Source organism: Hippoglossus stenolepis, chromosome 17 (genome assembly GCF_022539355.2).
Source record: "Hippoglossus stenolepis isolate QCI-W04-F060 chromosome 17, HSTE1.2, whole genome shotgun sequence".
NCBI lineage: Eukaryota > Metazoa > Chordata > Actinopteri > Pleuronectiformes > Pleuronectidae > Hippoglossus > Hippoglossus stenolepis.
In genome coordinates, this window is record NC_061499.1 from 10,454,184 (window position 1) to 10,481,318 (window position 27,135).

Consider the following 27,135-nt stretch of genomic DNA (forward strand, 5'->3'; position numbering starts at 1 on the left):
AGTAAGACAACAACATCCTTGTATTGAAGGAGACGACTACAACGTTTAGATTTTTCTGACTTTATATCACTCTTTATTGAACCAAAATAAATTTACAATAATCAACACCTCTGCAATTTTAGGCAGAGCTTAATAGAGTCCCTGCAGAAGTTATTTCCTTTTGAGAAAATATGCAAATATGGTTTTTGCAGCGGTAACAAGCTTCACTTTCACGGAGATTAAGTCTGATGTTGATTTTTCTCCGAGTTTGATTGTTTTTGAGTTTTCTATTCTTTGCATCCGTTTCCCCCACAGACCCAAAGTTAGTCCAATCGAGCTGCTCAACCTGTGCTCGCCTGGAGATGTCTTTTCAGCCTGTCGGATGGACCCGAGCTCTTCGTGACCCTGACCACTAATAATAAGAACTAGCACTATATGTACAGACTGTGAGAATTAAAATTCAGTGCATTCAGAACTTTCTCACTTTAAGGTTTTATGAATTACACGAAGCTTTCAGAGAACACTGTGGTATTGTTGTGATTCATTCATTCAGCCGCTGATGTCGGCCTGAGTGCACGAAGCAGGCGGTGGAATAACACATTTCTAGGAAAATGTAGCGAAACGTACAGCGGTTCTCTCGGATGAAAGAATACGATGCCTCCTCTCTGCTCGACTGCTGCTTTTAGAGATGATGAGCTCATGTGGGATTTCAGACACATAGTATATGTTTAATACCTAGAATAGATCAGACAGAGCAGGTAGTTGTCAGAAGTTCAGGTTAGACCCTCTGGCCTTTTTAAACTTCTTTTTAATCCTTAATATGATTTTTTTTTTATTGTCAGGGTGAAATCTCATTGAAACTTAATATAGCAAAGATCACTCACAATACAGCATGTGTGAACTATTCCAATTTAAAAAAAAAAACATAAATTCTCCTCATCCGACATTTTAATCCTCTTCAAAGCTGAGGTGAGGAACTTTTAATAAAATATTCTAATGGAGAAAAAAAAGTATTATTGACTTCCACTGAAGGTTTGTGTGCAGTGGCAGAATAACTGTCAGGGGGATTTTACCATGATTGACTAATTTAGCGACCTCTTGTCGAGGTGATCAGCGAATCAGTTCCATGCACAGATGGACGGTTTACAACCAAACTATTACAACAATATTGGTCATCTGTCGTTTAGGACCCAATGAAACTCAAAGATGAGCTTGTTTCTTGTTGTTTGTCTCAAATAAAATTTTGTGTGAGTGTGCGATCCCGTCAAATACTGAAATGGCAACCAAATGGCTTTATGTAGATTTCACCAGTTGTAAAAATAGTAGCTGATCCCATTCAATCATATACAACCTCAGATCCACACGTTTCTTGACGAGAGTTAAATTACAGAAATAAAAAATGATCTGACCTAGTACATGAAAACACTGCCCTCTCCTGGACATTTATTGTCACAACGTGCTGTAATGACTCAAACTGTATATTAATCGATGAAACAAGCAAGTTCAATTAAAAAGTTCATGCTCTGTCTCTACTTGTGAGTGAGATCGAACAGAAAAGAGTATATAAATAGAATAATTTATATTACATGCTTTCCAAACAAAAGAACAAACGTATAACACAAACCACTGAAGCTCCCTTGTATGTACATACAAATTTTGGAACATGACAACTATCAACAGCACGATACAGTGCCTATACATCGATAAAGTGATAAAAACAAATGTGATATTGATATGTATGAAATAAAATAAACACATTAAAGTGTGGTTAAATTGTAATAGGGATAATAAAAGATTATTATGAAGGATAATCTCATGTAGTGAATAAGTTCTGTATTTTCTATAAAATTTGACAAAAGTTCATATATATATACTCGATAAGAAAACAAGTACTATTAATAATCTTATGTAAACATCTTCACCACAACCAATCAAATTTCTTGTTCTAAGTTATAACAGTAAATGGTGTATGATTAAAGTTAATCAGCTACTTTAATGGTCCGAATTTCCCTTTGGAAGTAATTAATGATGATCACCAAAGATCAACTTTATGAGTGAGTTGCTTTCAGCCTGAGAGTCAAGGGCAGACTTGAATTCGTTCCAGTCTTGATGAAGAAACCCTGTAAACCAGACTCTGGGTGATGCCATCATCATACCTCAATATCTGAACAATGTTTTCCTGTTTCACTTTGTCTGGAAAGGAATCAACTGTGATGAGAACACAGAGCCACCAGGGGCCACTTTGCTTGAAATAACCTAATCAGAGAAATGCTCTTCATTCGCCTCCTGTCGGTGTTCAAGGGGCTGTTGACCCAGACAACACTCAAGACGCCATCTACCTCCAACAGTGTCTCACGCTGTCAGAGAAACATGAAACACAAGTCATCTTTTCTTTTTTTTTTATCAAATCTATTTGTTTAAGTCTGAAAATACTGTTGTTGTCATTGCTGATTAATTTGATGATCATTTCTTTGATTAAAGCAGCATGAGGAGTTTTTTTTCAGTAGCGCTACAGAGCAGTGATGCTATGAGTAGATCCTGGTGTTGTTTACTTTTGTGCATGTGCAACAGTAGAACGACGAGACGGTGCACATTCCTTCATTCCTGTGGTTAATTAAAGATGAGACAGTGATCGACAGGTGGTGATACTGATCAAGGAAGTGCCAACAAAGCCAAAGAGGAAGCCAGTAAACATGGATGTAAACAATATGGGTTTCATAATTTTAAAAAATGTCTTCACAAGTGTTATGGAATTGAAATATAATATATATAATTCAAAGTAGGCCTCAGGGACAGAAACAGTGAATGTAAACAAAAAAACGAACTGGGCACTTTCAATCCATTCTTTGGTTGGTTTATAGTAAAAAAAAACATGTCTTGTCAGTCAGTCTTGATTTTATTATTTGAAATGTTTATCGGTTGTTTATCTCTTTCCTTTACACAATAAAAAAACGACTGTTACAGTGATGTTACTGTTTCTGTGCAGCACATATCTGACGCAAAGCTGCAGTTCACTGTACCTCCACACGGTGGGAGTAGAGCTCAGAATATGACTTGTTGCATATGAATTCCAGGTATGCCTTTGTGATTTAAGATAGCAGGAGAAAATACCAACCTCGTTACAAGCGTCCAGTCGCCTCACTCAACTATGATCAACACAATAACTCGGATTCCTCCGGGGATTTGTATTTTGAAATAAATCAGGTCAAAGAGTCATTTAAGCAGAGGAGGCTGTTTCCATTGCATCAGTGGAGCGCTCGGCTGTGCCAGCGAGTTCCAGGAAGAAGCACAAAACCAAACATCGTCTCAGTGGAGACGGGAGCAGGTGTCAAATCTGTCAAATCTCACATCTGCCTCTTTGCTTCCTTGTTTGGATTTTTTTTTCTGCATGGGCCATATGGAAAATCAGAAACCAACAACATTGTTTTTTATCAGAGAAGTTCAAATTCCTTGCTGTCTCATTGGTGGCTTTTAGCACAACACAGGCTGTTGTGTCATATCTGTTTTATCAAGTGAGGTCACGGCGGATCAAGGAAATATGTGATGACACTCGGGTGTGTGTAACACCCGCGACGTCATGAGGAAGTTTGTCAAGTGTGTTATTTAAAGGCTTACGTGGCAGGGAAATTTCAACGATACCGGATTACAAGGAAGGAGAAATAGTTTATACTTGTGGGCAAGAGACAGGATGAGATCACACAAAGAGTCCGTTTCTCAACACCTCACCTCGATTTACTGCTCACCACGAAACTCTCTGCTTTAATCCTCACTCCAACTTTCAGCTGATGTAAAGGAATCTTATGTTTTGGATTGGTCACCTACCAACACTGTGAAAGACCAAAGTATAGATAAAAGACTGAGTGTTTTGTTTTTTTACGATGGTTGTGTGTGTTTGCTTTAAAGATGTCAGACAGTTTTTGTCTCCTTTGGGATAACACTTCCAGATTTTTTATGGTAGCCAAACTAAGCTAACTGGCCACTAGCTTCTAATGACTTCACCATAGGTTGTATAAAGATGGATGGCCCCACAAAAGTGAAGTCAAAGGGTATTGAACTGCAGTTTAGGTCATAAATCCCGCCTTCTCCATGTTAGCAGATGGGACAACAAGCAAGCTTAAAAAGTTTCTGGAAATTGTTTCTGGAAATTGTAGGTAGTTGTTATCACACTGATGTATGTTTTAATGTTTATTTAACAAGGAAGTTTTCAATTAAGGTTTGAGTTAGTTTTTGAAAAGAAAATGTTGAACTATTTTCTTTACATTAAATCTTGAAACCCCCCGTACAAACTTCCTCACACACTTTTGCGCAATCAATCTCTCGTCCCGTTGATATTTTTACTCGACCCATTAATAGCCTACTTTTTCGGGGCCCTGTTGTCATCCCCGGCTCTGACGTGTTAGGCAACCGTCAGCTTGGCAGCTTCCCAGCAGCTGAGGCACTCCAGCTACCCTGCTGACACCTAATCTGACTCTTTTGTTCTCTCTCGCACATAAACACACACACAAATGCAGACATGCAGGCAGGTATTTGCATGTACACACGCACACCAAACGCTTACGCAAGCCCCGACCAGTCATGCCAAGGGTAGTCATAACACACAGAGTGTCAACATGCCAAGCACTTATAGGTCAAACCGTGATTCACAAGAAAAAATGGATTAAAGTTTTATTTGAGTTTAATTGGTGCAGGCGTTCAATGTTTGATGGGTTGACCTTGAGTTCCATCCGTTACTGCTGAGGCTAAAGAAAAAAGAAAATAGGAACAAGCGCTTGCTCTCCCTCCCGTATTCCAGGAAAAGACGCTGACCCATTATTGACATTTGTGTGTTTGAGGAGTTAAATGTTACATTACGCAAAGGTCAGAGAAGAGTAAATGGTTGGAGGCAGAAATGGAGAGAGGGAGAGTTTTTTTTTCACTTGCAAGGATGGATTTGAAAGCGCTGAGGAAAATGAGAAAGTGATGAAGAGCCGTGTGCGGAGAATTCTTGCAGGGAAACCTCTGAGGCATGCGGTCGAGCTGTGTAATACGCAGGTGTTTGCAAGGCTTTGTGTGTGTGTGTGTGTGTGTGTGTGTGTGTGTGTGTGAATGAGAGAGAGAAATAGAGAGAGGAGACTAGCAGCAGTAATAATGAAAAAATCTGTGTGAAAATGAAAAACTGTGATTTTTATTCAACTTTTCCACACATGTTTCAAATATACAGTACATATTTACATATTTTTATACAATGAATATAACTCTTGTGTGTAACCTGTCTGGACCAATAAAAAGCCCATAGGTTCGGTCACAAATACATAATTCACAGTGCAATACGAAGTTTGTGCACCCGTGTCCGTTCACTCTACGCGTCACATGAAGGTGTGACTCACTAATGAAAATCCTAAACCTCATAAATTACGTTTTTCTGCGAGGAAGAACCCAAATTGTCACAAGTCTGTTCTAATCTGGTATCTCAGGCAGATGAGAGAAAATATTGAAACGTGGTATTAGCCGACTGTTTGACCAAAACATCAAATGCCCAGCGCTTCTCAGATATGCCAGATTCAGTACCATTGTCAAAATTATTGTACCAGGTTGAAATAGCTGGCTGCAGACCTGCAGTAAAGCTTAACGTCACTGAAACGCTGCATCCACCCGTCACAATCGAAGATAAAAGATCATTTAGAAGGTGGTACATCATGTCACTAACTGTGATGACTAGTCTCCATGGATCCACAGCTTTCAACGGCAGTAATAAAAAATAAAATAAAAAAAAGAGGAAAGGGAAAGAAAATGTACCATTAAAGAGGTGAAACAGTCGGAACAGATTCTTCCTGCCAAGGTCAGGACCATTCTCTGCAGACACGCTGGAGCGTTGAGTCATCACCAGACAACCAACATCAAACATCGCCTGACTGTGACTGATTCAGAGCCGTTCAGTTTATGAAACACAGTGATACAGGCACAACACTCGGCACAGCTCGGCCCTGTTAAAGCAACACAGCTTGAAATAATATTCCAACAGAAATGAAGTGAACGGGTCCAAATCGCTTCATTTTTTCCCGGTAATATGTTTGATTTGGTTGTTCTTTAACTGGATATTTCTTTAAATAATACAAGTAGAGAAAAGGCAGATTGTACCGGTGGGAAATACCTCTTGAATTCTCCGTATTTTCACTTTGTCTGTGTAAAACCTGCTGTAAAATGCCGTCAGGCCTTAGAAATAAAAAAATCTGCCTCCTACCTCTGTTTCTGCTGAGGCAAGATGACCGAGTCTTTAAAACCAGAATTGCTCTCAGCTTTTATTTTAAAACCGTATGCATTAGTGTTAAGTTTTGGTTTGTGTCTAATTGCACACAGAGCAGACACAGTGAAATTTACAAGGTTCAACCCTGTTAATCGACACTTTTACATGAAGTATTCGGTATTGGAGCAAGCTTTCGAATAAAAGCTTCAGGATTTCATTTTAACTGTTGGCCTAGTGTCACACTTTCTGAGTGTGTGCGTGTGTGTGTGTGTGTGTGACAAACTCGTCCCACTTTTCTCATGAGTCTTGCACCAGTAACACCCTGCCTTTCTCAACCTTCTGTGCATGGTGTGAGATTTGTAAATGCTCTCCGTTTGCCGAGAGGTTGCCAGATTGGCAGCGATACACTGCCATGGCGTCCCGCTGAGTGTGACACATCAGTCCGCTGCTGAGCATCTTTCTCACTCTGTGTCCCCGCCTGATGTGAGACGTCAGGCTTGTGTGAAGGCCTTCCTAGAGCCGCTCGGTGAGTCAGCCGCTGGAGCCTCCAACCCGGTCAGAGGGTGAGAGGAGCAACATCCTGATACCCTCGCCTCCCCTTCAGGATTAATCTACTGCTTTCTGGAGCCTTATGAGTGTAGGCGTTGGTGACCACTGTTTGCCACAAGTCACATCTCTGTGATTCACCCATCGTAGCCCGCAGAGATTATTTTCTTAACATAATCTGGCATGTTTGAGTCCTTGTTATTTCTTTTAGCACCAAATAATTTCAAAAACACATAGAAACACAATGAATGATCATTGTGAGCAATGCCCTTAGCAAGTAACACATATACGACAACAAAATACAGTACAGTAAGTTTTCGTCGAAGGTTTGAGGGTGTATGTACACACAACAGTAGACAACTGACTTTCTAAAAAGTGCCAAGGAAAAATACAACGATGAATCCCTCATTTTGTTTTGGTCCCTTAGCCATACTCTGCTGAATCAAGTCCGTCAGCAGAACAAATCATCCTCCTCTTCCACGTCAAAGGACGGCACCATCTGTTCCGCCGAGCTCACTTCCTGTTCACCCAGGACCCCTTCCTGCGACGAAGGCGGCTGGTGGAACCACGGATGGGCGAGCAGCTCGGCTGCCGTGAGTCTCTCACAGGGTTCTTTCCTCAGAAGGCTTTGGAGCAGACATTTGGCCTTGGGTGACAAGCCCTCTGGCAAACAGCACTGGCCTCTGCGGATTTTGGAAAACAGTGTGGCCGGGTCTGGGTCGTGGAAGGGGTAGCGGCCAACCAGCATGGTGTACAGCATGACCCCCAGGCTCCACATGTCAGCCATCTTGCCGGAGTAAGGCGCTGAGCCGCTGAGGATCTCCGGGCTGACGTAAGCGGGGCAGCCGTGGGTGTCTGACATGGAGTCGTTGTTTGGGTCTTCCAGGACGCGACAGTCCTCGAGGCTTTCGAGTCTCACCTGAGTCCTGTGAAGGGAAAAGACACAATAAGGTCAGAAGATTTGGCGTGACCTTTAAAAGCATCGGAAATGTCTGTTAGCTTTTTGTCCTCTTAGCCTCAGTCCCTCTTTGACACAACTGCTGCTTCAAGCGTGTGCTGTGCTGAGAGGGATGCCATGGCAATGACTTAATCTGTTATCTTGAACAGCGAGCAACTTATCACGTAAGAACAAAGTGTTCACAACCTCATGCAAATCTGCATTTCTGAAGTACATCACTTTTGCTGAATATCACGTTGAAAATTATGTTCCCTGTGTTCCCATGTGACACAACTTGCAGAGCACACAGGACATTCTTTGATTTGATATGCCACCGATTTGTGCGTGTGTGCACGTGCGCGCGCATGTGTCTATTTCCATCAGTGACTTTGTTTAACACTGTCAAACATTTCAGGGATCTGTTAAATGTAAGTCACTGATTGCATCATGGAAAAACAAGCATCTCCTTTATCCTTAAGCTGCGGACAGACAGATGGATGGACATACAAACACAGATAAATGACACACACACACACACACACACACACACACACACACACACACACACACACACAGTGAACTTGCTATGACCGAAGTGCACAGCAGTGAGTCCTGTTTGAGACACTGAGCTGCCTAAGCACATTTCCAATGACTTCCTGGCACACACACATGCTCACATAAACACACATATAAATATACCCCCCCCCCGCCGCTCCTCCTCTCACACACACAATGCTATATTTAGCCATGTTAATGACAGGACGTACATTTAGTTCAGTACTAGAGCAATTAAGATTGTGAAAGTGTGTTGGTAGCATGAGACATTCAGCACTCAAACACTTGCAAAATGAATAATGGGAGTAAGAAAAATACTGAATAATTTGGAGAGTGATTAATTTCCCACAGCAACAGACAGGCGATATTCAAATTTTTAATCAAAAATAAATTGTGCCTGTTTAGATTGTCTCCAAAACATGACACAAGGATAGAGGTTTTAAGTCAAATCCACAAACACAGCAGACGAAGAGAGATGTTTTCAGGGAGGGAGACCCTGCGAGCGTTTCAGTCATCAAGACAGAGTGGCCGCAGAGAGATAAATAGACCAGCCAGAGAGACGATGAAAAGAATGGCAGCACCAAGGACCAAGATAGAAGGCGACTGATATTTAAACACCAAGATAGTGGAGGAGATAAGTCAGGAGAGGAGACAGAGAGATGGAGACAGAAAAGGAAACAGAACAGAGAGAGTTAGAGGGGTGGAGAGAATGACTCATCCCTCTGTTGAGAGTACATATCTTCTCTCCTCCTCTCTCTCTCTCTCTCTCTCTTTCTCGAGCCGAGGCTATCTGCACCTGGGTCCCACACTCGCGGCGCCAGCCATCCCATAATTACCCTGAAATGGCTGTTGCCACATCAGTGACGCACGGGAAGGCTGGCCTGCCAGTGAAGCTCTGCATGCTTCGCGGTGCTAGTCACCTTCCCTAAACGTGTGTGTGTGTGTGTGTGTGTGTGTGTGTGTGTGTGTGTGTGTGTGTGTGTGTGTGTGTGTGTGTGTGTGTGTGTGTGTGTGTGTGTGTGTGTGTGTGTGTGTGTGGAGATAGCTATTGTCAAATTGTTGTGACTTTCTCAGTTTCTGGCATGAGCGCTGCATTGTTGGCCAAGACGTTGCATCACAGCAGGATTGTTGGGTTTTGAAAGATGCCTGATTGTGAATTTGACACCGGATGAATGATGTCATGCAGAATCTCAACATGTCGAGGAGACTTGTGTTTTTATGTTGATGTGTGTGAAAAGTCCAGTTGTGATTGGACGGCAGCAGCAATCTCAGGGTGCACAAAGCTGATTTTCAGGAAATGGGAAGTCGAAGCCCCATTATGTCAAGCAGACATTTAATGTTATCATCAAAATCTGCTGCTCTGTTCTTGCAGTCACTTCACAACAGCGTGTCGCCATCCTAAGAAGTAAAGAGAAGTGAGTTTTGAAAAAAAAAAAGATGTCATCTCCAGGGTCAAGTGGGTCTTGTGGGTCAGTCCACCAGCATTAATGTTGCAATGCCGTCACCTGGCTAACAAAATACTGAATTACAGGCATCCGAGCAATGAACCACAGCTTTAAAGCTCTGAATGTGCAATCAGCACACATACAGTACGAGCATGCATGTACAGAGACACACATTCTCTCACACACACACACACACACACACACACAGAAGAGCTGACAGAAAATGAGCTATGCAGCCCCCCCTCCTCCTTTTCCCCCTCCGCACATATACACTGTGACTCATCCCTCTGCAGCTGTATAGCTATTGGAGGGACACAACCAACTTCAACTTCTCTCACTGGCTGTCTGCACTCATTCATCCAACGTGACCCTTAAAAGCCAGAGGTCGTGGCTGGAGAATGTTACTGTTGAACAATCTCCGTGAAAAAGGGCCATTGGAAAGCCGGAGAATGTGGGGGGGGGGGCTTACAGGAAAAAGAGTGACGCAAGGGCAAAGAGGCGACAAATAGTTTTGTAAGCAGGGGTTTTGTGTGTCTTCCTGAGCAGAATGCAGTGCTCAGAGATGCAGAGAAGGCGTGTGTGTGTTTGCGTGTGAGTTCAAAGCATATTCCTTTGATCCTCGCCTTCCTGGATGAAGTTGTATTGTGAATGAATCCTTGTTGGATGAATTCAGTTATTCTGCAGCACAGTCATTACGTTATTTATTAATAAATTATGAGTAATACATATATTCCAAGATATATGACCACAGAAGGGGGATGATTGTCTCACCAGCCTCGTCTAGCAGCTCGGCCAAACTACCACCCACTACATTCACACATGCACACATGCAAAAAACCAAACGCACAACACACATACACAAAGAGACACATCCAGAGTGAGAAAGGGAGACAGACAGAGAGGGCGAAAATCTGGGAAGCAATGCAGTCTGCCTCCACAAGTACAGAACCTCCTACTCTATCTGCACCCACGTTGATATCTGCACACACGGCCTGTGTGGATCAGCTGCCATGTTGGCTCTGTGCATGTCCCACTACTCAAGTCTGAGAGCATCCAAATAAAGTTAAGTGATGATATTAAGGCCGGATGAAAATTGGTCTGGAGAAATGTGATGTGGAAAGCAAGTGGTGAGAAACTTTTCCGGTTCCTGGGTGACATCTGACATCCTGCATCCCCCACATCTCACCTTTTGTCGTCAGTGAAGACAAACTTGCGGAGCTTGAGGTCCCCCAGCACGATCCCAGCCTGGTGACAGTGCGCCACGGCCAGGGCCACCTGACGGAAGAGCCTGCAGGCGTGCTCCTCATCCAGCCTGCGACAGCTCTTCACCAACGTGTGCATGTCCCCAAAGTCTTTGTCCAGGAACACGTAGGCCTTGCATTCGCCAAGGATGATGTCCCTGATGCCGGCCACATTCTTGTGGGCGGGTAGTATCCCGTAGGCTCTGATCTTTTCCTGGTACACCCACATATCAAAGACCTGGGAGAGCGATGGGAGGAGGAGGAGAGGAAGGGCAGGGATGCAGGATGGAAATTAGGAAGATAGAGAAGAAGAGGAAGGGGAGAGTGAGGAGGAGGAGGAGGAGGAGGAGGAGGCAGAGGAGGAGGCAATGGGTCAGTGTGTGCTTAATGATCATCTAAGGAAACAACCTTGCAAATGTGGCAGCGAGATAAAAAAAGAAAAAGAAAAGGCGCATGAGCTTTGATTCCAGCTCGGTGCACTGCTTTTGCAAGAGCATGATAAATGAATCACCAAAGTGTGAAGCGATTAACTTTATTAATCAACAACAGTCCAGAGCCTGCAGGTCTATCCAGCAAAGTAAACACACGGATCTGGAACAGTGAAGGGCCCTGAGGTTCCCAGCGATCCTTATCGTGATAGTTTTTCTCTGCCTCTCATGTTTGCATTTTTCTATCACGGCGTGGCGTATTGCAGTGACGTGTATGCAAATGACAGGGGTTGACAGTGTGAATCCAGATAGTGCCAAGGATAGGCATAGACTAGGTGGACTGTTTTAGCACGGATCAGATGGGGCTGCTGGGTCTTTAATGTGTTTACCAGAGGCCACATATGAAACAGATTGAAAATAATGACTGCGCCTCAAATAGTTCAGTAATTCAACCCGTGAAGAAACACTTGTCATTACGCAAAGTGTGACACATTTCGCGTGAGAGCGACATGTGGTGGAAAAAAAGTCGACGAGATACCGATGACATGTCAGACGGAGCTGTTGAGCAACGCGCTGTCTCGAAACACCATTCATTCAGAGAAATTGCACAATGACGGGGGATTGCGCATACCTTGCACAGCAGCTCGTCGCCGGTGTCGGTGTTCATGGCGCTGTGCATGCTCTCCCGGTCCGCCAGAGGTAGAAGCAGGAACGGTCCTATCCGGGAGGGTCCCTGGTGGGTGGCCGACGGGGTGTGGGAGCCGGGGCTGGCCGGGGATCCGGGCGAGGTGCCGAGGAGCCCCTGCGTGTTGCTGTCCCCCGCCTCGGAGCTCAGCCTGGCGCATTTCGCCGGCGGCTGGTCGTCCGCGTCCAGCCGCTTGTGCGCGACCCGCACGGCGCGGATGCAAGGTGCCGGGCTGCCCCACTGCAAGTTCATCCGGATGGACCGATTCACCATGACGGCACGCGAAGAGAGAGAGACAGGTTCGGCAGGCGTCCTCAGATGGTTACATCAAACTGCACACAGTGCGCTCCATGCTTCTCCGTGCGAGAGTTGAGACACAAATCAAAGTTCTGCGTAATAATCCAACCCGCGTCCTCCTGGAGAGTGAACGCCCGCGGCTCTGAGGTGTGTGTGTGTAGTTGAGGTGAGAAAATCCTGATTCCCCCGAGAGCCCCGACTGAGAGAGAGAGAGAGAGGGAGAGAGAAACAGACAGAGAGAGAGAGGTAGAGGGAGAGAGAGAGGGGGAGACCGCCTCACACTCCGAGAGAGGCAGAGAGTGAGTGAGTGAGCTCCGGTGATGTTGAGCTCTGAGCTCAAACACTCCTCCCGACCAGTCCAGCCTCCTGCCTGCTGACACAACCATTGAGCAATCCTGTAACGGCACCGTCTCCAGCTCAGACCAGCTCTGATGAAACCGTCTGTGTGAGGCTATAGCCTCCACGCCAGCGCTGTGCATCAAACATTCATCTTATTGTTTCTCTGTGTTTGCCATGAAGGTCTGGATTCCTGTTTGGACCTCCCAGGTTTAAGTGAAGAAATCATCCAACACTTATCAGGGCTGTTTCTTCAAGCTCACACGTTTTTTAGACGATTAACTATCTAAAACAAATCTTTTCCTGACTCACTTGTTCTTTCTATTCAGATTTAAATCATAGAGGGGCCAATCATATGTCCAACATCCATGCACAACTCCCGATTCAGTAAAGTGGACATTTAAGAGATTCCTTGTTTATAATTAGCTCTATAGCTTTGAGCAAAGCGACACATCATTGAATATATTTTGAAAATGTTCCTTGTTCAAGTACATTGGGTAAACAAGTTCAAAACATTATTTTAAAGTAACAATTCCTAACTTAATTGTCATATTTATTAGTATTTTTCTTAGTAAAGCCATTTATAGACATGAACTTTCGAGGAGTTTAGTGCATGTCTGAAAGCAGCTTAAGTGACTTGATAAGACGACTGAGGACAGGGGCACTTCAGGGGCCAGTCAGGCTTCAGCTGGGGCCTGTGCCCCCCTGGCCCTGCCTCTAAATCCGCCCCTGCATCTATTGCCATTCACCAGTTGTAATAGTCTCTCCTAAATCTCCAAACGCTATAGGCCTCGAGTGTGAACTTGGCCAACACACATACTTTCAGTGTATAAACCTCAAGCTTTAACATCACCATGATATTTTCCCATGCTGGGCCTGTTTGTTATGTGGATATGACTCACCCCCATAAAGCCTTATTGGTGCCGGGGTATAAGCATTCACATAAAATATGCCAGTGCAGCTCAGTAAACAACAGCAGCTGGGCGCCCAGAGACGCTGATCTGGAGTTAAAACTACATGTATGCCCAAACACCACAAGAGGAGCGAGCCGACGCTGGCAATCTGTGTGAAAATTGTGCAATATTCTTGAAAAACATATAATCAGTGAACTATGGACTATTACTTAAGGATGTTACAACCAGAAATTGAAGGGCGACGTGCAATATGTAGGCCAGTCAGTTGGAAAAACATTTCTGTGATGAGTGTTGAGATGAACTGACAGCATGAGGTAATTGAAAGTGCATGTGTGTGTGTGTGTGTGTGTGTGTATCAGAGTGTGTGCATACCATGACCATGTGCGTGTTGCGCAAGATTTCCCTTTTTTTTCTCCTTTCCTCTGCTTTATGATGAACCAGCACAGTGGCGGCAGTAAAGGCTTATTGAGCGTTCACTAAAACACAGAGCAGCAGCTGGCCTGTGTGTGTGTGTGTGTTTGTGTGTGTGTGTGTTTGTGTACGCACTATCAACCCCCTTTTGTGCAGCCCCCTCCTGCCAAACAGAAGCTTGTATGTCGTTCCAAACCATTTCTCTTCCCATTTCCAGCACAATTCCGTCCCCGAGAGGTTACTCACTCAACCAGGCCACGTGAACCTGTCTCTGCGCTGCCGTCCAAACACTGATGAGCGGCAGATTCCACAGAAATGATGGCCGTTATTTTAAGGCCTTGAATATCTTTCTCTTTGCAGTGGTCGTCCCACAAATAATGTGACTCACCGGCTGATTGATGTGTGTGTGTCTCTGTGTGTTTGTCATGTTGTCGAGCAGACACAGGAACAGGTCCCCTCTGGAGTTCAAACAGCAGGATGAGCAGTCGCTGTGGGGACGGGGGGGGCAGGGGGTTCAGGAGGCCGAGAGGTTTGTTGTTATCTGACGATAGCCTGGAGCTGGTGTGCACATGCATCGAGGTGATGATGCTTGTTTGTGGCTTCTTTGTGTGACGCAGTGTTTAGACGTACGCTGGAAAAAGGGACTTTTTTGGTTGTAAGCTGCGATAAAACAAAGTGTTTATTTCGTCTCAAGGTAACTGAGAGTTTGCACTGGAATCATTTCACAAGGTAACACCAAAGCACGTGTTTAGCCTGTGTATTACTCTAGGGCAAAGTAGTTTATTTAGGTGGTTTCCAGCATGTACCTCATAAGTTACGTGGGTGTGTGTTATGTGTGTGTACACAGTGCCTTCGTGGGATTGGGATTGCATCCCCACGCCAGCGAGCGAGTAGAGAAAACAGTATTTAGGGCATGCTCTCCCTTGTTATAATTAGCTGAGTCACTCACCACCAGCGGCAGTGAAGAGAGGCTGGGAATTGATCCGCTCTGAGAATAGTTCAATCTGCTCTGGCTGACAGCCAGCCATCACCACCAATTATTCTACATCACACGTAAACACACACACAGACACACACACTTGAAACCTCAACTTGACACGTCCAGGTTGTTACGAATGTTAGGAGACGCAACTTGATTGATTGGCTCAGTACTTGACTTGAAAATAAAATCATGATCAGTGTTGATCAAGTTAAACCCCTCTAGTGAAATAACTTTTGAATGATCCCAAACACATGCAGCCTCAGAGGTGTGTGTGTGTGTGTGTGTGTGTGTGTGTGTGTGTGTGTGTGTGTGTGTGTGTGTGTGTGTGTGTGTGTGTGTGTGTGTGTGTGTGTGTGTGTGTGTGTGTGTGTGTGTGTGTGTGTGTGTGTGTGTGTGTGTGTGTGTGTGTGTGATGGATCTTGATGATTGGCAGAGGTCTGGTGATGATGAAATGAACCAAACAAATACAAACACTGTCTTATGATGGAGGGACACCTGAACATCTGCTCAGGTCATTTTGTATTAAAACCTAATTTATGTTAAACTAATTTATTGGTTGGCTGATAAACCTCAGTCATTAATGAAACCAGATATATAGACTTTGAATTAAGAAAAGATTATTTTTTAATGTTACATTTGCATTACTTTTTTTTAATGTTAACATATTTTCTGTATTGTTTGATTCTATCAGACATGTTGACTTTTCTTTCATAATTAAGTGTCTCAGTAATGCTGAATAAAAAAAACAATCAGAAAATTCTGACTTGAGTCAGTAATATTAGATTTAATTTATCTTTAGACATGTTCTACAGCTTTATGTAGGGTAAACTGTTGCTGGCAGAAATTCCTGCTGTTTTCCACCTTTTGAATTATAACCATGAGGCTGATGTTAGAATGTTTTGACTTGGCTGCTTATACTTGTTCATCATTTACGTCTGAACATGACTCAGACCGTGACAGTGCAAAACTATGACAAATATGATGAGTATTGTAATTACAGGTGACTTTTGAACTCATCATCTGATTGAAGTTACGTGACGATAGACGGAAGTTCAGTCACTGTAAACAACAGAAGTCCATTATCTTGCTCTACTGGTTTTATACTGACTGCTGCCACTGCTATACTTCAGATATTATTTTTGTAAAGTAGAAGTTGTTTTCTGAAAATGTTTGGTCGTCTGCCACTGCACGTTGTATCTTTGGACAGCCGACAGTTTGCTGTGATGTAGAATCAGAGTGTGGGAGATAGAAGTTGGCCAGTGGGTATTCAACTCTATCCCTGCAATAAAAATGACTGAATTTCTATTCAGTGTGTAAATTCTGCCGTCGGGAACAAAAAAAGACGGTTTTGTAAGACTACAGTCCACAGGCCTCCAGTCCTCCGTATACAGTACAGGCTCCCAGACTCTGTGAACTGTATGAACCCAAATGTTGAGGTCTCATCCAAAATTAGTCATCATACCATCTCCACCAAATATGCTCCATATTTTCACAACCTCGGCCGACCTCAAGGACAATCAATCAAACCAGGAGCCGAGATGGGGGATTGTTTCATGTGGACGTACTCCAGGCTGTAGTCTGGCCAAAAAATGCTGCCTTCCTTCGCTAGTAATCCCAATCTGTCCATCACAGCTTCTTTGATCTGCTCGCCTCAGTTAGAATGGTTATATCAGAGAGACGGGATTCTTGGCAACACGGATATTTGTGCAACTCCCAGTTTAAGTCTCATACATTCTTTCAATCGTTACTCATGTGGCGACTAATTGTTTTACACACACACAGACCTACACATTCTTCCCCATTAATTGAAAACATTAGTTCTCACAAAGGGGAGTTGACATGTTTGCACACACTCAGCACAAAGACTTCCCCAAAGGTCTTCTGAGAAGTTTTAAAGCTCTGGCTGAAAATATAATTTAAACGTGTCCGTCTTGCAAAACCCCGGCTGTTTCGCAAAACCAGCTGTAATCTTCATTTTAATCTAAAAGAGCGAAATGTTTCGTAATCAGCGCTGATGGAGTGTGGCAACACACTGATAACATTTATTGTGGGTGGAGATGTTCTCTATATTTTCTCTTTATTATTGTAACAGCAGTAACTTTCTATCAATACAAGTATCAGTAGGATTAAAATTATTCCCCAAAACTTGATTTATCTCACGTTATGTCACACTTCTGTTTCATTATTTGTATCATTATTGAAGAGTCTTGTATTACTCGGTGTCAGAGCTTATTGAGGTGTTGGGGCGTCCATGAACCTTGAGAACAGCTTCAGTTCTCGTAGCATGGACACTACAACTCTTAGAAACTCTTCTGCAGGGATTAAACACCATTCTCCTAAAAGATAATCCCCTGGTTTAGTGCTTTTATTGCAGAGAGGAAGTGCGCTAACACACTGATCTGTAACATAATCTCCCATAGGTATTCAGCTTGGTTGGGATCTGGTGACTGTGAAGCATATGATTCACATCACTTTCACGCTCATCAAACCACACTGCGCTGTGCATGTGAGCATCTGCCTTTGTTGTGTTTCCTCTCGTTTATACAGGTTTGTCCTTTGAGTTGAGAGACATCTTGTCACTTCCTCACATAAGCTTATTACTTAATACTTACAAAAACCGTGATGCATTGTATTGGATTGTATCTGTCCCCATCCAATAGATAAACATTACATTACATTATAATCAGTAGCTGATTTCTTTATTTTTTACCAGAGGGGATGGTCACATGTAACATGACGCCCCTGCAGTAAAGAGTGCACAGTGAAAAGAGTACCTACCGAATTTATGCTAAGGGTGCTGTCCGTGTTTTATTGTCAGTACCATTCTGGCCAGTATTTACTGTGAGCCTCTGACCACGTCTGTGCTCTCTCTCTCCTCTTGTGGAGTATCTGCTGTGTCCTGCAGCAGAATAAGGAAATGCAGTTATGCCGTTAAAACTTAAAGTGAAAGAACATGCAGTAAGCATCTCCTTGTGCAATACCATACCATTGAACTGGAAAGGTCGTCCATTTACCAGGTATCCCCCAAAAAACTTCATCAGCAGAATTTCACTTTAAAAATGTTCAGCTCACTTCCCTTTACACATAAAGAGCAAAATTTCATAACTCCATCTTTATTTGGATCTTCACCACATGATTTCACTGAAATAGTCGGCCTTACACTGAACGCTCCACTCCAGGATGACTCAAGGGGTTTCCTGTTGCTAATGGGAAGTGGAAGGCAATTGTGTGTGTTTGTGTGTGTTACTGTGTGTGTGCGTGTGTGTGTGTGTGCAAGCTGGCCACAACACACACGTCACCGCCATACTGTCACCGACCCATCACTGAGGTTACACAAGCTGTCTCCGCTCTGCCGGGCCCAGTCCATGATGTCACCCTCATTGGAATGAGAAAACACTGATTGAGAAACGAGAAGCGACTCTGTCATTCATTGTTCTGCTGAGAAAAGAAATTATTGTGTGGTTTCATTGTTCACCTTTGTCAGACAGTGTGAAAGTGGGGAGGCGGAGTGAAAAGGACTTTACGTGGTTCCTGTCGCTGACGTGTATCAGATAAAAGTGATTACCACTTTCACAGCATGCCGACATTCCCTTAATACAAAGTACAGCTGAAGACAGGACGTCATGAGTTCTGCAGGTATTCAGAGCTTCTCCTTTTCACATCCTCTTTCGTACGGTTCCTCCCAGGTGTGACTTGCTTTGATTTATTTTGTCGGTGCGGTAAAAATGATTTTACAAACCCTGCCTCAGAGGATGGCACATGAAACTGTCATCCAACATTAATCTCCTCTGCGTTGCTCGATGAAAGATGAGCTACAGCTGCTGATCAAAACAAGGCGTCTGCTTTTCACATACCTGGGCACTAAATTATATTCTGACACGAGCCGAACCTCAGTCCCTCTGCATTTCAATAACCCACGGACACAAAGCGCCTCTTCCAGCCAAATACAAGAGGTCGCATCATCATTAAGAGAGACTGATTCGCAGAGTAAGAACTGTTATTTGTTTCCAATCCCATCTACAAGTCCCATAACCCCCAACCTCTTTCCAAAGTGACTCACCCAGCGCCAAATCTATCAAAGTGTGTGAACACGAGAGGGAGAGAAGAGCTTAGCGTTTGGAAAAAGCAATTAATTGCAGGATAATACCCCATGTAACAGGATTTCAATGACTGTTAGTGCTGCTTCACTCCAAAAGAAGATTTATTCTCATAATCCTGTGATGAAAGGGATGGCCAATTATTTCCCATGCATTGGAACACACTGCCTGAGCCAGGGCTAGGCCAGCGGGAGAGAAAGGAAGCGAGGAGCGGGAGGAAAGTGTTTGTGTGTACACAGACGCACTTACTATTCAGCCAGCAACAACAACCTGTCACTCTTTACAAATTACCTAACTCAGAGCTTTTAATGATATGATTGCACTACAACTCACGGGAGAGAGATGAAAGCAGCGCGTCGCTCCATTAACTGCAGACGCCGTGGTTTCTGAAAATTAGGCCCCGCGTTTCTTGGCGTTTCATCAGTTCTGAAGGATGCTGAAAATGTGGGTTAAAATTCATGTAGTTTATGTTTGAGTTCCAACAGCAGAGTGTCATCATAAAGGAGTACACATGATGTTATTGAGACAGGCACCGCCATCTTTCAAAGGAATTTATTCATAGACGTTTGTTCCGGATGGTGCGACCTCCTAATTAAGTGGCGATACTAGAACAGAGTGTGGTGAATTACTTTTTAAAAAAAAAACATCCAGAACTGTTGAAAAGCTTGAAACTGTTGATGCAGAACTTATTCAAATATTTAAAGGTGTTTTACAAGATTATTTCAGGTTGGAGAACTCGCAGTGTATCATGTATTTGATTGAAAGGATCAGTTTAATCATATTTTCCCATTTACCTCTAATGCCGTGGACTGTTGTTCCATTCGCAGAGAGTAAACTGTTTCAGAATCTTGTGACATAATCACCTCTTGCGTCAGATTTTAATTGAGAAATTGCTCAAATTTGTCTTGCATGACTCTAAAAATGGCATCTTCTTTTGGATTGGTGGACTGTGACATATAAGAGCAAAATTAAATGATCTAATATTGCATAATCCAGGGATGGCCCGTTGATGCAGTGGTCACCACAGTCACCTCAGAGCAAGAAGGTTCCCGGTTCGAATCCCCCCACCCAGGACTGAGGCCTTTCCCGGAGTTTGCATGTTCTCCCCTTGTCTTTGTGGGTTTTCTCTTGATACTCCGACTTCCTCCCACTGTTCAAAAACATGCAGAATGGGGTTTGGTTAATTGGAGACTGTAAAGAGACCATATAGTGAGTGTGAATGGTTTGTCTCAGTATTTCCTGTCCAGGTTGTCCCCCGCCTCTTGCCCATGTCAGCTGGGATTGGCTCCCCCCCGACCCTCTAAGATAAACAGTATGGATAATGGATGGATGCAAATTCCAGCTTGCATGTTTCAATCAGGACTAAAAAGTGCAGGTGGACACTGTTTCAGAGACACATGAGTTTATTTATGTCTCTGAAATTGCCTTTATTATTAGATAGGTCACGGGAGGATGCACACAGGAAATGACGACTGAGACATGGTGGTCACGAAACTCCCTCAGTGCCTTTTAACCACTTTCCCTCAACGTTGTTATATCGTCACTCACACAGCTATATTCATATCCATTTTCAGTGGGGATTGACATCACCAAAGGTTTAGTAGGAAAAATGGGAAGTGACCCCTGAGAAAAAGTTAACAGCAATTCCTATTAATGTGTGCTTCCTGTTTTTGCTTGACAGCCGTCAGATAAGGTGGACGAGGTGCATGAGAACTGAATCCTATCAGAATCATTTCAGCCTCTTTAAAAGCGCGAGTGTGTGCTCCCCGGTGGTCCCTGGACTTCTAGATATGAACTGAAAGGTGTCAGGTGGGAAACTGTCTTCATCATACACCTCATCCGCTCACGGACCTCGTCTGCAGACCCCAGCCTGCTGGTCAGAGGACTCAAAATGAATAGTTGTGCATAATTTTGTTGAATGGTGATTTATTGCGCCAGATATAACCCGGTAAGCCGGACCTGCAGGAAATAGGTTTTGTCTTCAAAGCCTCACATTTACTCACGTTTGGGCTGAGTCAGTGTAACGGGATCGGTGCGGGTGCGTGACAGCCAAGTGAACAGCATGTCCTGCGGTGGACGTGCAGGGACAGACAGCTGCACTCCCTTCGTGCACCGTGTCCAGTTTTGTTGATGCTGTTGATGTGTTCCCTCCACGGGGTGAAGAGTGTTGATGTGATAGAGCCGTTGCTAATGTGAGTGTGTGTGTGTGTGTGTATGTAGGGTGTGGGCGGGGGTAATTAAGGTGTCACGAAAACATGCATTATTAATGGCAACACGACGTAATAATGGGGCGGCAGCGTGATCTGTCATGCCTGGCTGCTGTAACAGCCCGGGGTGTGTGTGTCTGTGAGTGTGTGTGTGTGTGTGTGTGTGTGAGAGAGATTCTGGTGGGATTTTGTGCAAGTTGTGCAAACAACAAACAAAATGAAAAAAATACTCACAACAGAATACATAATGTTGAGTAAATGTGTTTCTTTCCATGCACTCGTCTGTGACTGCGAAACCCTGCATCTATCTGTTTCCCTGAGTGTGAAAAAACAAACACATGGCCTGTGTGACCTATTTTAGCACGAGTGCTTTGAACAGTATGCGTCCTATTTCTAATATTATCTTGCTTTTGTTTCATGAGGTCATTTTCTGCCATTCAAGCCACAACAAAAGCCCGCTGTAAAGGACCCTTGGTGAGTGGAGTCGTGACAGGGTTCATCGCACAAATGAGGATTGAAATTCATAGCTCGGTGGGCTGAAGAGGAGCCATGCTTTTTTTTTTTTTTATGCTACAGTGTTGAGATAAGGCTTAGGTGTTAGGCAAGTTACCAGGCTGTGACTCAGTGTTTGCTGTTGATTTTCCCCTCAGTGTTTTGTGTTGTGCTATCTTCCCTCCGGTTAAATTCTGAGGGGGGGGTTACGTTGATCCGGTCGTTTTAAATCCAGGTTGAGCTGCGGTATAATGAGCACTGATACAAGAGACTTGTGAGGGCTTAGGGAAAGTTGTTTTCACAGATCATAAAGCAGGCCCAAAACCCCCAGAGGCACAAACCAGTCTTTTGATTGCTTTCAAATAAAAGCAGAGGTGCTTTTCAAGAACGCTGTACTTGTTCACTTCAAATTAATTCTAAAGCATAAAACATGTTAGTCTCTGCTTTGCTCTTTCCTGTGTCTGCCTCATTGCAAAATTAAGATCTGCTGTGGTTTGGCAGTAAAAATGTCAATCATACACTATAAATAGAGTTGTTGTGTTAGTTTTGCGACACATTTTATTGGAAAAGCATGACATATGTTTTATACAAGAGCAATGCAATAATGCTGGGATAAAGTCTAAAGTAGAGTACTAGAGTAAAACTCTGTAGTCCAGTTAAGTTGCAGCAAGGCGAGATAAATCAGGAAACTCGTGCCCCCGTGTTTTTCTTTCTTTTTGTTCACTTCTTGTCCCCGGATCCTGAGCAGTAGCCAGGGGTCATTGCACTCAATAAATTCAAGAGCACTGCGAGAAATCCTGAAGTGTTTTTCCACCCTGAGGCATGTTCCATTTTCTGTGGTCTGTGCTGTTGTGAGCGTCTTTGACGTGTTATTATTCTTTACCGCGCCTGGCTGTGCATCTGAGAGAGCTGCTAAAACCTGCGTGGAGGCTTGCCTGGAAAAGATGGCTGAAGTATTCACGGTGCGGAGGGAGGGAAGGAAGGAGGAGAGAACTGCTCTCATTGGGCACGTTTTCCCACCTCTCAAGCGGCTAATGAGTTTCTGGAGACTCAATCTTATCATTTCTTACTGTTCGGAAATTCCAATAAATGTTTGAGAAAGTCAATAATGCTGGCTCCAACCAAATCACAAGATAAAATTTCCAGCTGTTATGCCATCGCTATGTGAAAAGAGGAAACTCTGTAGTTACCCATTGAAAAGGCCAGAGTGTAGATGGTTTCTGCACGGATGCCAACAAAACAGGTTGGCATTTGGAGCCACTTCAAATATCACGCAGCCAAGAGAAGAAATCAGTGTCAGGAGAGAAGCCCTGTGGCTACGATTTATCAAGGAATTAAACCTCAAATCCTGAAGAGACATTAAGACGCACTACACAGAAAATGAGCAAACAATATTAAGAGTTAATACATTAATAGTTAAATAAAATGTATGTACTTTTAAAGCCATATTAATCCAACTACTAAAGGCAGTGGTGTGACCTTATCTTTTAGCACCTCACAACATGCAGTAAAACATTACCACATTGTTTGCAAATGGCGGATTTATACTGTGTCGCAATTCATGTACTTCCATATTCAAACTTAGCAGCAGTGTGACTAGGCTGTTCCATTTCAAAGGCTCCTCCAAATGCGTCCTTCCATCCCTGAGCAACAGGGACTCCAACAGGTGGATCCCTCTCAGGCCAACCTATCCCAGGATTCATTGCAGTATGGTGACAAATGTTTTTTCGATGAGCTAATGGTGGCGGCAAGCAACAAGACCAAAATGTCTGATGATTACACGTTTACCATCAGGCCTCAACTCAGCCGAACAGCTAACGGTAAAGCTAACTCGTTGTGTCCAACTGCAGCTTTGTTACTCGGCGATAGCATTAAGGGCGGAACAAGCTGGAAATCATGGAAATCCTCCGTAGATCGGACCCCCTCATAGTGGTTTGTGGTTCGGGGCAGCATGGACCCCATCCTGTGAAGTACGTGGCCCCTATAGGGACACAGCTATTGTGTTAATCTACCAACTGAGAACCTTTAATTCATATATCAGAGAACTTGGCAGGTGGCTAAGCTCGAAGATTTAACTAAAATCTTAAAATAGCCATAAAAAACTCTTTGAATGTTCATAGTCTTTCTCAACTCCATGGAGCAAGGCCATGTCTAATTCCAAATCTCTACTTTTTTAGTTTTGACTTGAACAATGAACTGTAAACACCGATGGACAGATCTCACCTGGGCCACAACGCAGATAAACACATGATGTGATTCCTTGGAGAAGATGCTGTGATCATTAACAGCACTGGACGGTGTGTTTATTTGAAAGCTGTCATTCGCATGACTTATTCAGCCATGTGGTTTACACACTGAGCAGGTTCATGGTCCAAAGGTTGGCTAGGTTTAGTGTGCAAGAGGCTGTGTGAGCAGACAGGGAAAGGATCAGGGGAAGATTCCCCACAGCGAGTCAGAGCGAGACTGTACACGTATTACGTGTGACCTCTCGGTGAGCGATAAATCTATTAATGAGAAGCTTTCCATCTGGGATCTCTCTGTGTGTGTGTGTGTGTGTGTGTGTGTGTGTGTGTGTGTGTGTGTGTGTGTGTGTGTGTGTGTGTGTGTGTGTGTGTGTGTGTGTGTGTGTGTGTGTGTGTGTGTGTGTGTGTGTGTGTGTGTGTGTGCAGTCATATGAGAGGAGGATGCAAAACAAGAATCGTTACACGTGAAACAAACACATACAGTAGGAAGGTCCATTGTTGGGGTAGTTATGTGGCTTGTGTGTGTGTGTGTGTGTGATTCTCTGCAGCGGACTTCCCCTGTGGGAGAACACAGACAGTGAAACAATACACTTCTTCTTATGATTATCGCTCTCCACCACACACACACACACACACACACACACACACTGAAGCTCCTCTAACACAAGGCAGATGTCACCTGGAACAGTGTCGGAGATGGACATTTCTCCTCTTTAATTTTCGGGAGTAAATACTTTTCACGGGTTAAAAGGTAACTGGAAACAGCCGCTTTGGGGAAACGTCCTCCTCAGGTCCTTTGCACATAAGAATGCAAGAGCAGATAAGAAAGACTTTCTCACCTATAAAACACACATGATAACAGAATGAGCCAGATGGTAGAACTCGATAACTGCGGTCGCTCATCTTACCTCCGCAAGCTTCGCTCATGACACGACTTATTCTCCCAAGTTTTACAAGCATTTCCACTCGTCCTGTCCTGTGTGACTCAACTCAACCTTACACTAAATCTTTCTTTATAGTCCTTTCACCAGTATTATGGCTGCTAGTTCTTATGTGGGGTATTTTATTCACATCCAGAAAAAGGTCTACTACAGTATTAAATGGAGGGTTTTAGGGTTATGGTAGCATTACCCTCACATGGACACCAATATCTCGACAGTAACCTTATTAAGATAATAGTCTGAATAAGATGCTGCCATTTAAACAGTATCTGATTATTTTAACGTGAATAAGGTCAAACTCAGAATGAGCAATAATTGGATTGAGTCATATGGAGTATTCTGACTTTAGTCGCATTATGTAGACATGTATGCATCTTAATCTTTAATCTAAGTCTCCACAGCAATTTCTGCATCAACATGTACGGCAGGTACCAGCTGCTCGGTGCATGACCTGGGTTAGAGTCTAATGTTGACATGAGTCATAATCAGACTTTGCTCTGTAACCTGTTAATGGGAATATGAATTGAATATTCTCCAAGCAACTCATGTAAACACCATAATTGTAATAATGTCAGCGCAAGGTCAATAGTTGGGCTGTTAAGGTGGTGTTTTCACAACTTTACCACTTGAACATGAAGCACACATGGCTTCCCACGTCGTAACCAGGAGCTCTCGAGTTACATTTGAAGGCAGCTACAGTGTCAACAGGCAGCTATACATATTTGTGTAGCTGCTTTACATCAATTGGGGGTATATCACCTGGTTTAAGATAAGAGTCTGTGTTGTGTGTTTATGGCTCATATGGTTGTGTTAGATTTGCATGTTTTATGCAGGTCAATAAATATCGGATTCGAAATAATATTTTCTCAGTTCGTCATTTTGATACGTAGTCCAGGTCTGACTAGAGATAAAAAATATAGCTTATCAATTTAATCTCTGATGAGTGAGTCAGTGTGCTCATGTTGTCGAGATTTACTGCTGTTTTCCTGTGGCTGGGAAATTTGCCAGACTTTCACATACAGCACAGACACCTACTTGTTTTTGAGTATCTGTAAAAAACGCCTATCTGATATGTTCATTATAGTTCCTCATTGAAGAGGACAACTCGGTGCACAAGTACAGAAAAGTGATGTAAACTGTGAGGCATGTTTACAACAGGCAGTTTGGGTTATAATGTTACTGATGTTAAAATATGCATGAACGTCTGCTCGTGTTTTTTGCCTGGTCAGACTTGTTGTTTGGGAAGTTAGTGCAATCCCACATCTCTGAAATGAACCCTGTGACCACGTGTTATTATTGATGATGAGAAGGAAAATCAAATGTAATTTATGCATAAATTGCTGAAATTCTAGCTTGAATTCCAGTATAAATATATACAAATAGTATTCATTGTACACTCATGGAGGCCGTGGTTGAAAGCGACAGTCCCTGGAGGACAAACTCCTCGACCCACACAACTGAGGAAGAGATATTGTATAATGTATTTAGGATTAATCTGTCCAGATGTACCCCCTGTATCCTGTCCAGCCCAAACAAATCCTCTCTAAGGGACAGCAGGATACTCGGCAAATCTCTGTATACTTCTCCGTCAGGATATTCCTCTGTGTCTCTCTCTTCCTCCCTCCATCTCTCGCTCTGGTTATCATCTGCCTCCTCTCTCCTTCGTGCATTTCTTCTCCTTCCTCCTGTCTCTCTTCCTTCCGTTAGCTCACTCCGTAAAGGGCATTTGGCAAAATGTTGAGCTCAGGGGATGTTTACATCACTGAATGATTGATGGGACGTAATGAAACAATCTAACCTTGAGTCGACTGAACCTGTTCCAAGCAGCTATGGATCAAACTCCCCTCAGAGTCAGGGGCATAGGATACTGTTACATTATTAAGTAGAGAGCAGGAATGAAGTAATGGCTGAACTTAATCAAGATAAAATACCGTAAGTTTGTGGAGGTGTGTGTGAGGACATGGCCTGTAAAATATTCACAAGTCTCTAACCCTCATTCTTGGACTGGCTTTAGAGTAGAGGCTGCACTGTGGGTTTGAGAGTAACAAGTGACAGAGAAATTAGAGGAACTATTAGAGGAATTATTTACAAGCATTTTTAAAACCAAAGCAATCTGATTTATTGGCACTGGTGTGTCATTCAATATATGTTTTTCATATGTTTAAGATGTACGCTG

General features: G+C 43.4%; 1 protein-coding gene across 1 annotated transcript; it reads right to left on the reverse strand.

Moving 5' to 3' along the window:
- Window positions 1-5,121: 5,121 nt before the first annotated feature.
- On the reverse strand, window positions 5,122-12,717 carry trib1 (tribbles pseudokinase 1). Its single transcript, XM_035183188.2, has 3 exons — window positions 11,986-12,717; window positions 10,872-11,164; window positions 5,122-7,674 (listed from the first exon to the last, which is right to left on the reverse strand). Exons 1-3 carry the CDS (start codon window positions 12,310-12,312, stop codon window positions 7,200-7,202), a joined length of 1,095 nt encoding a protein of 364 aa, XP_035039079.1. The 5' UTR covers window positions 12,313-12,717; the 3' UTR covers window positions 5,122-7,199.
- Window positions 12,718-27,135: the final 14,418 nt, after the last annotated feature.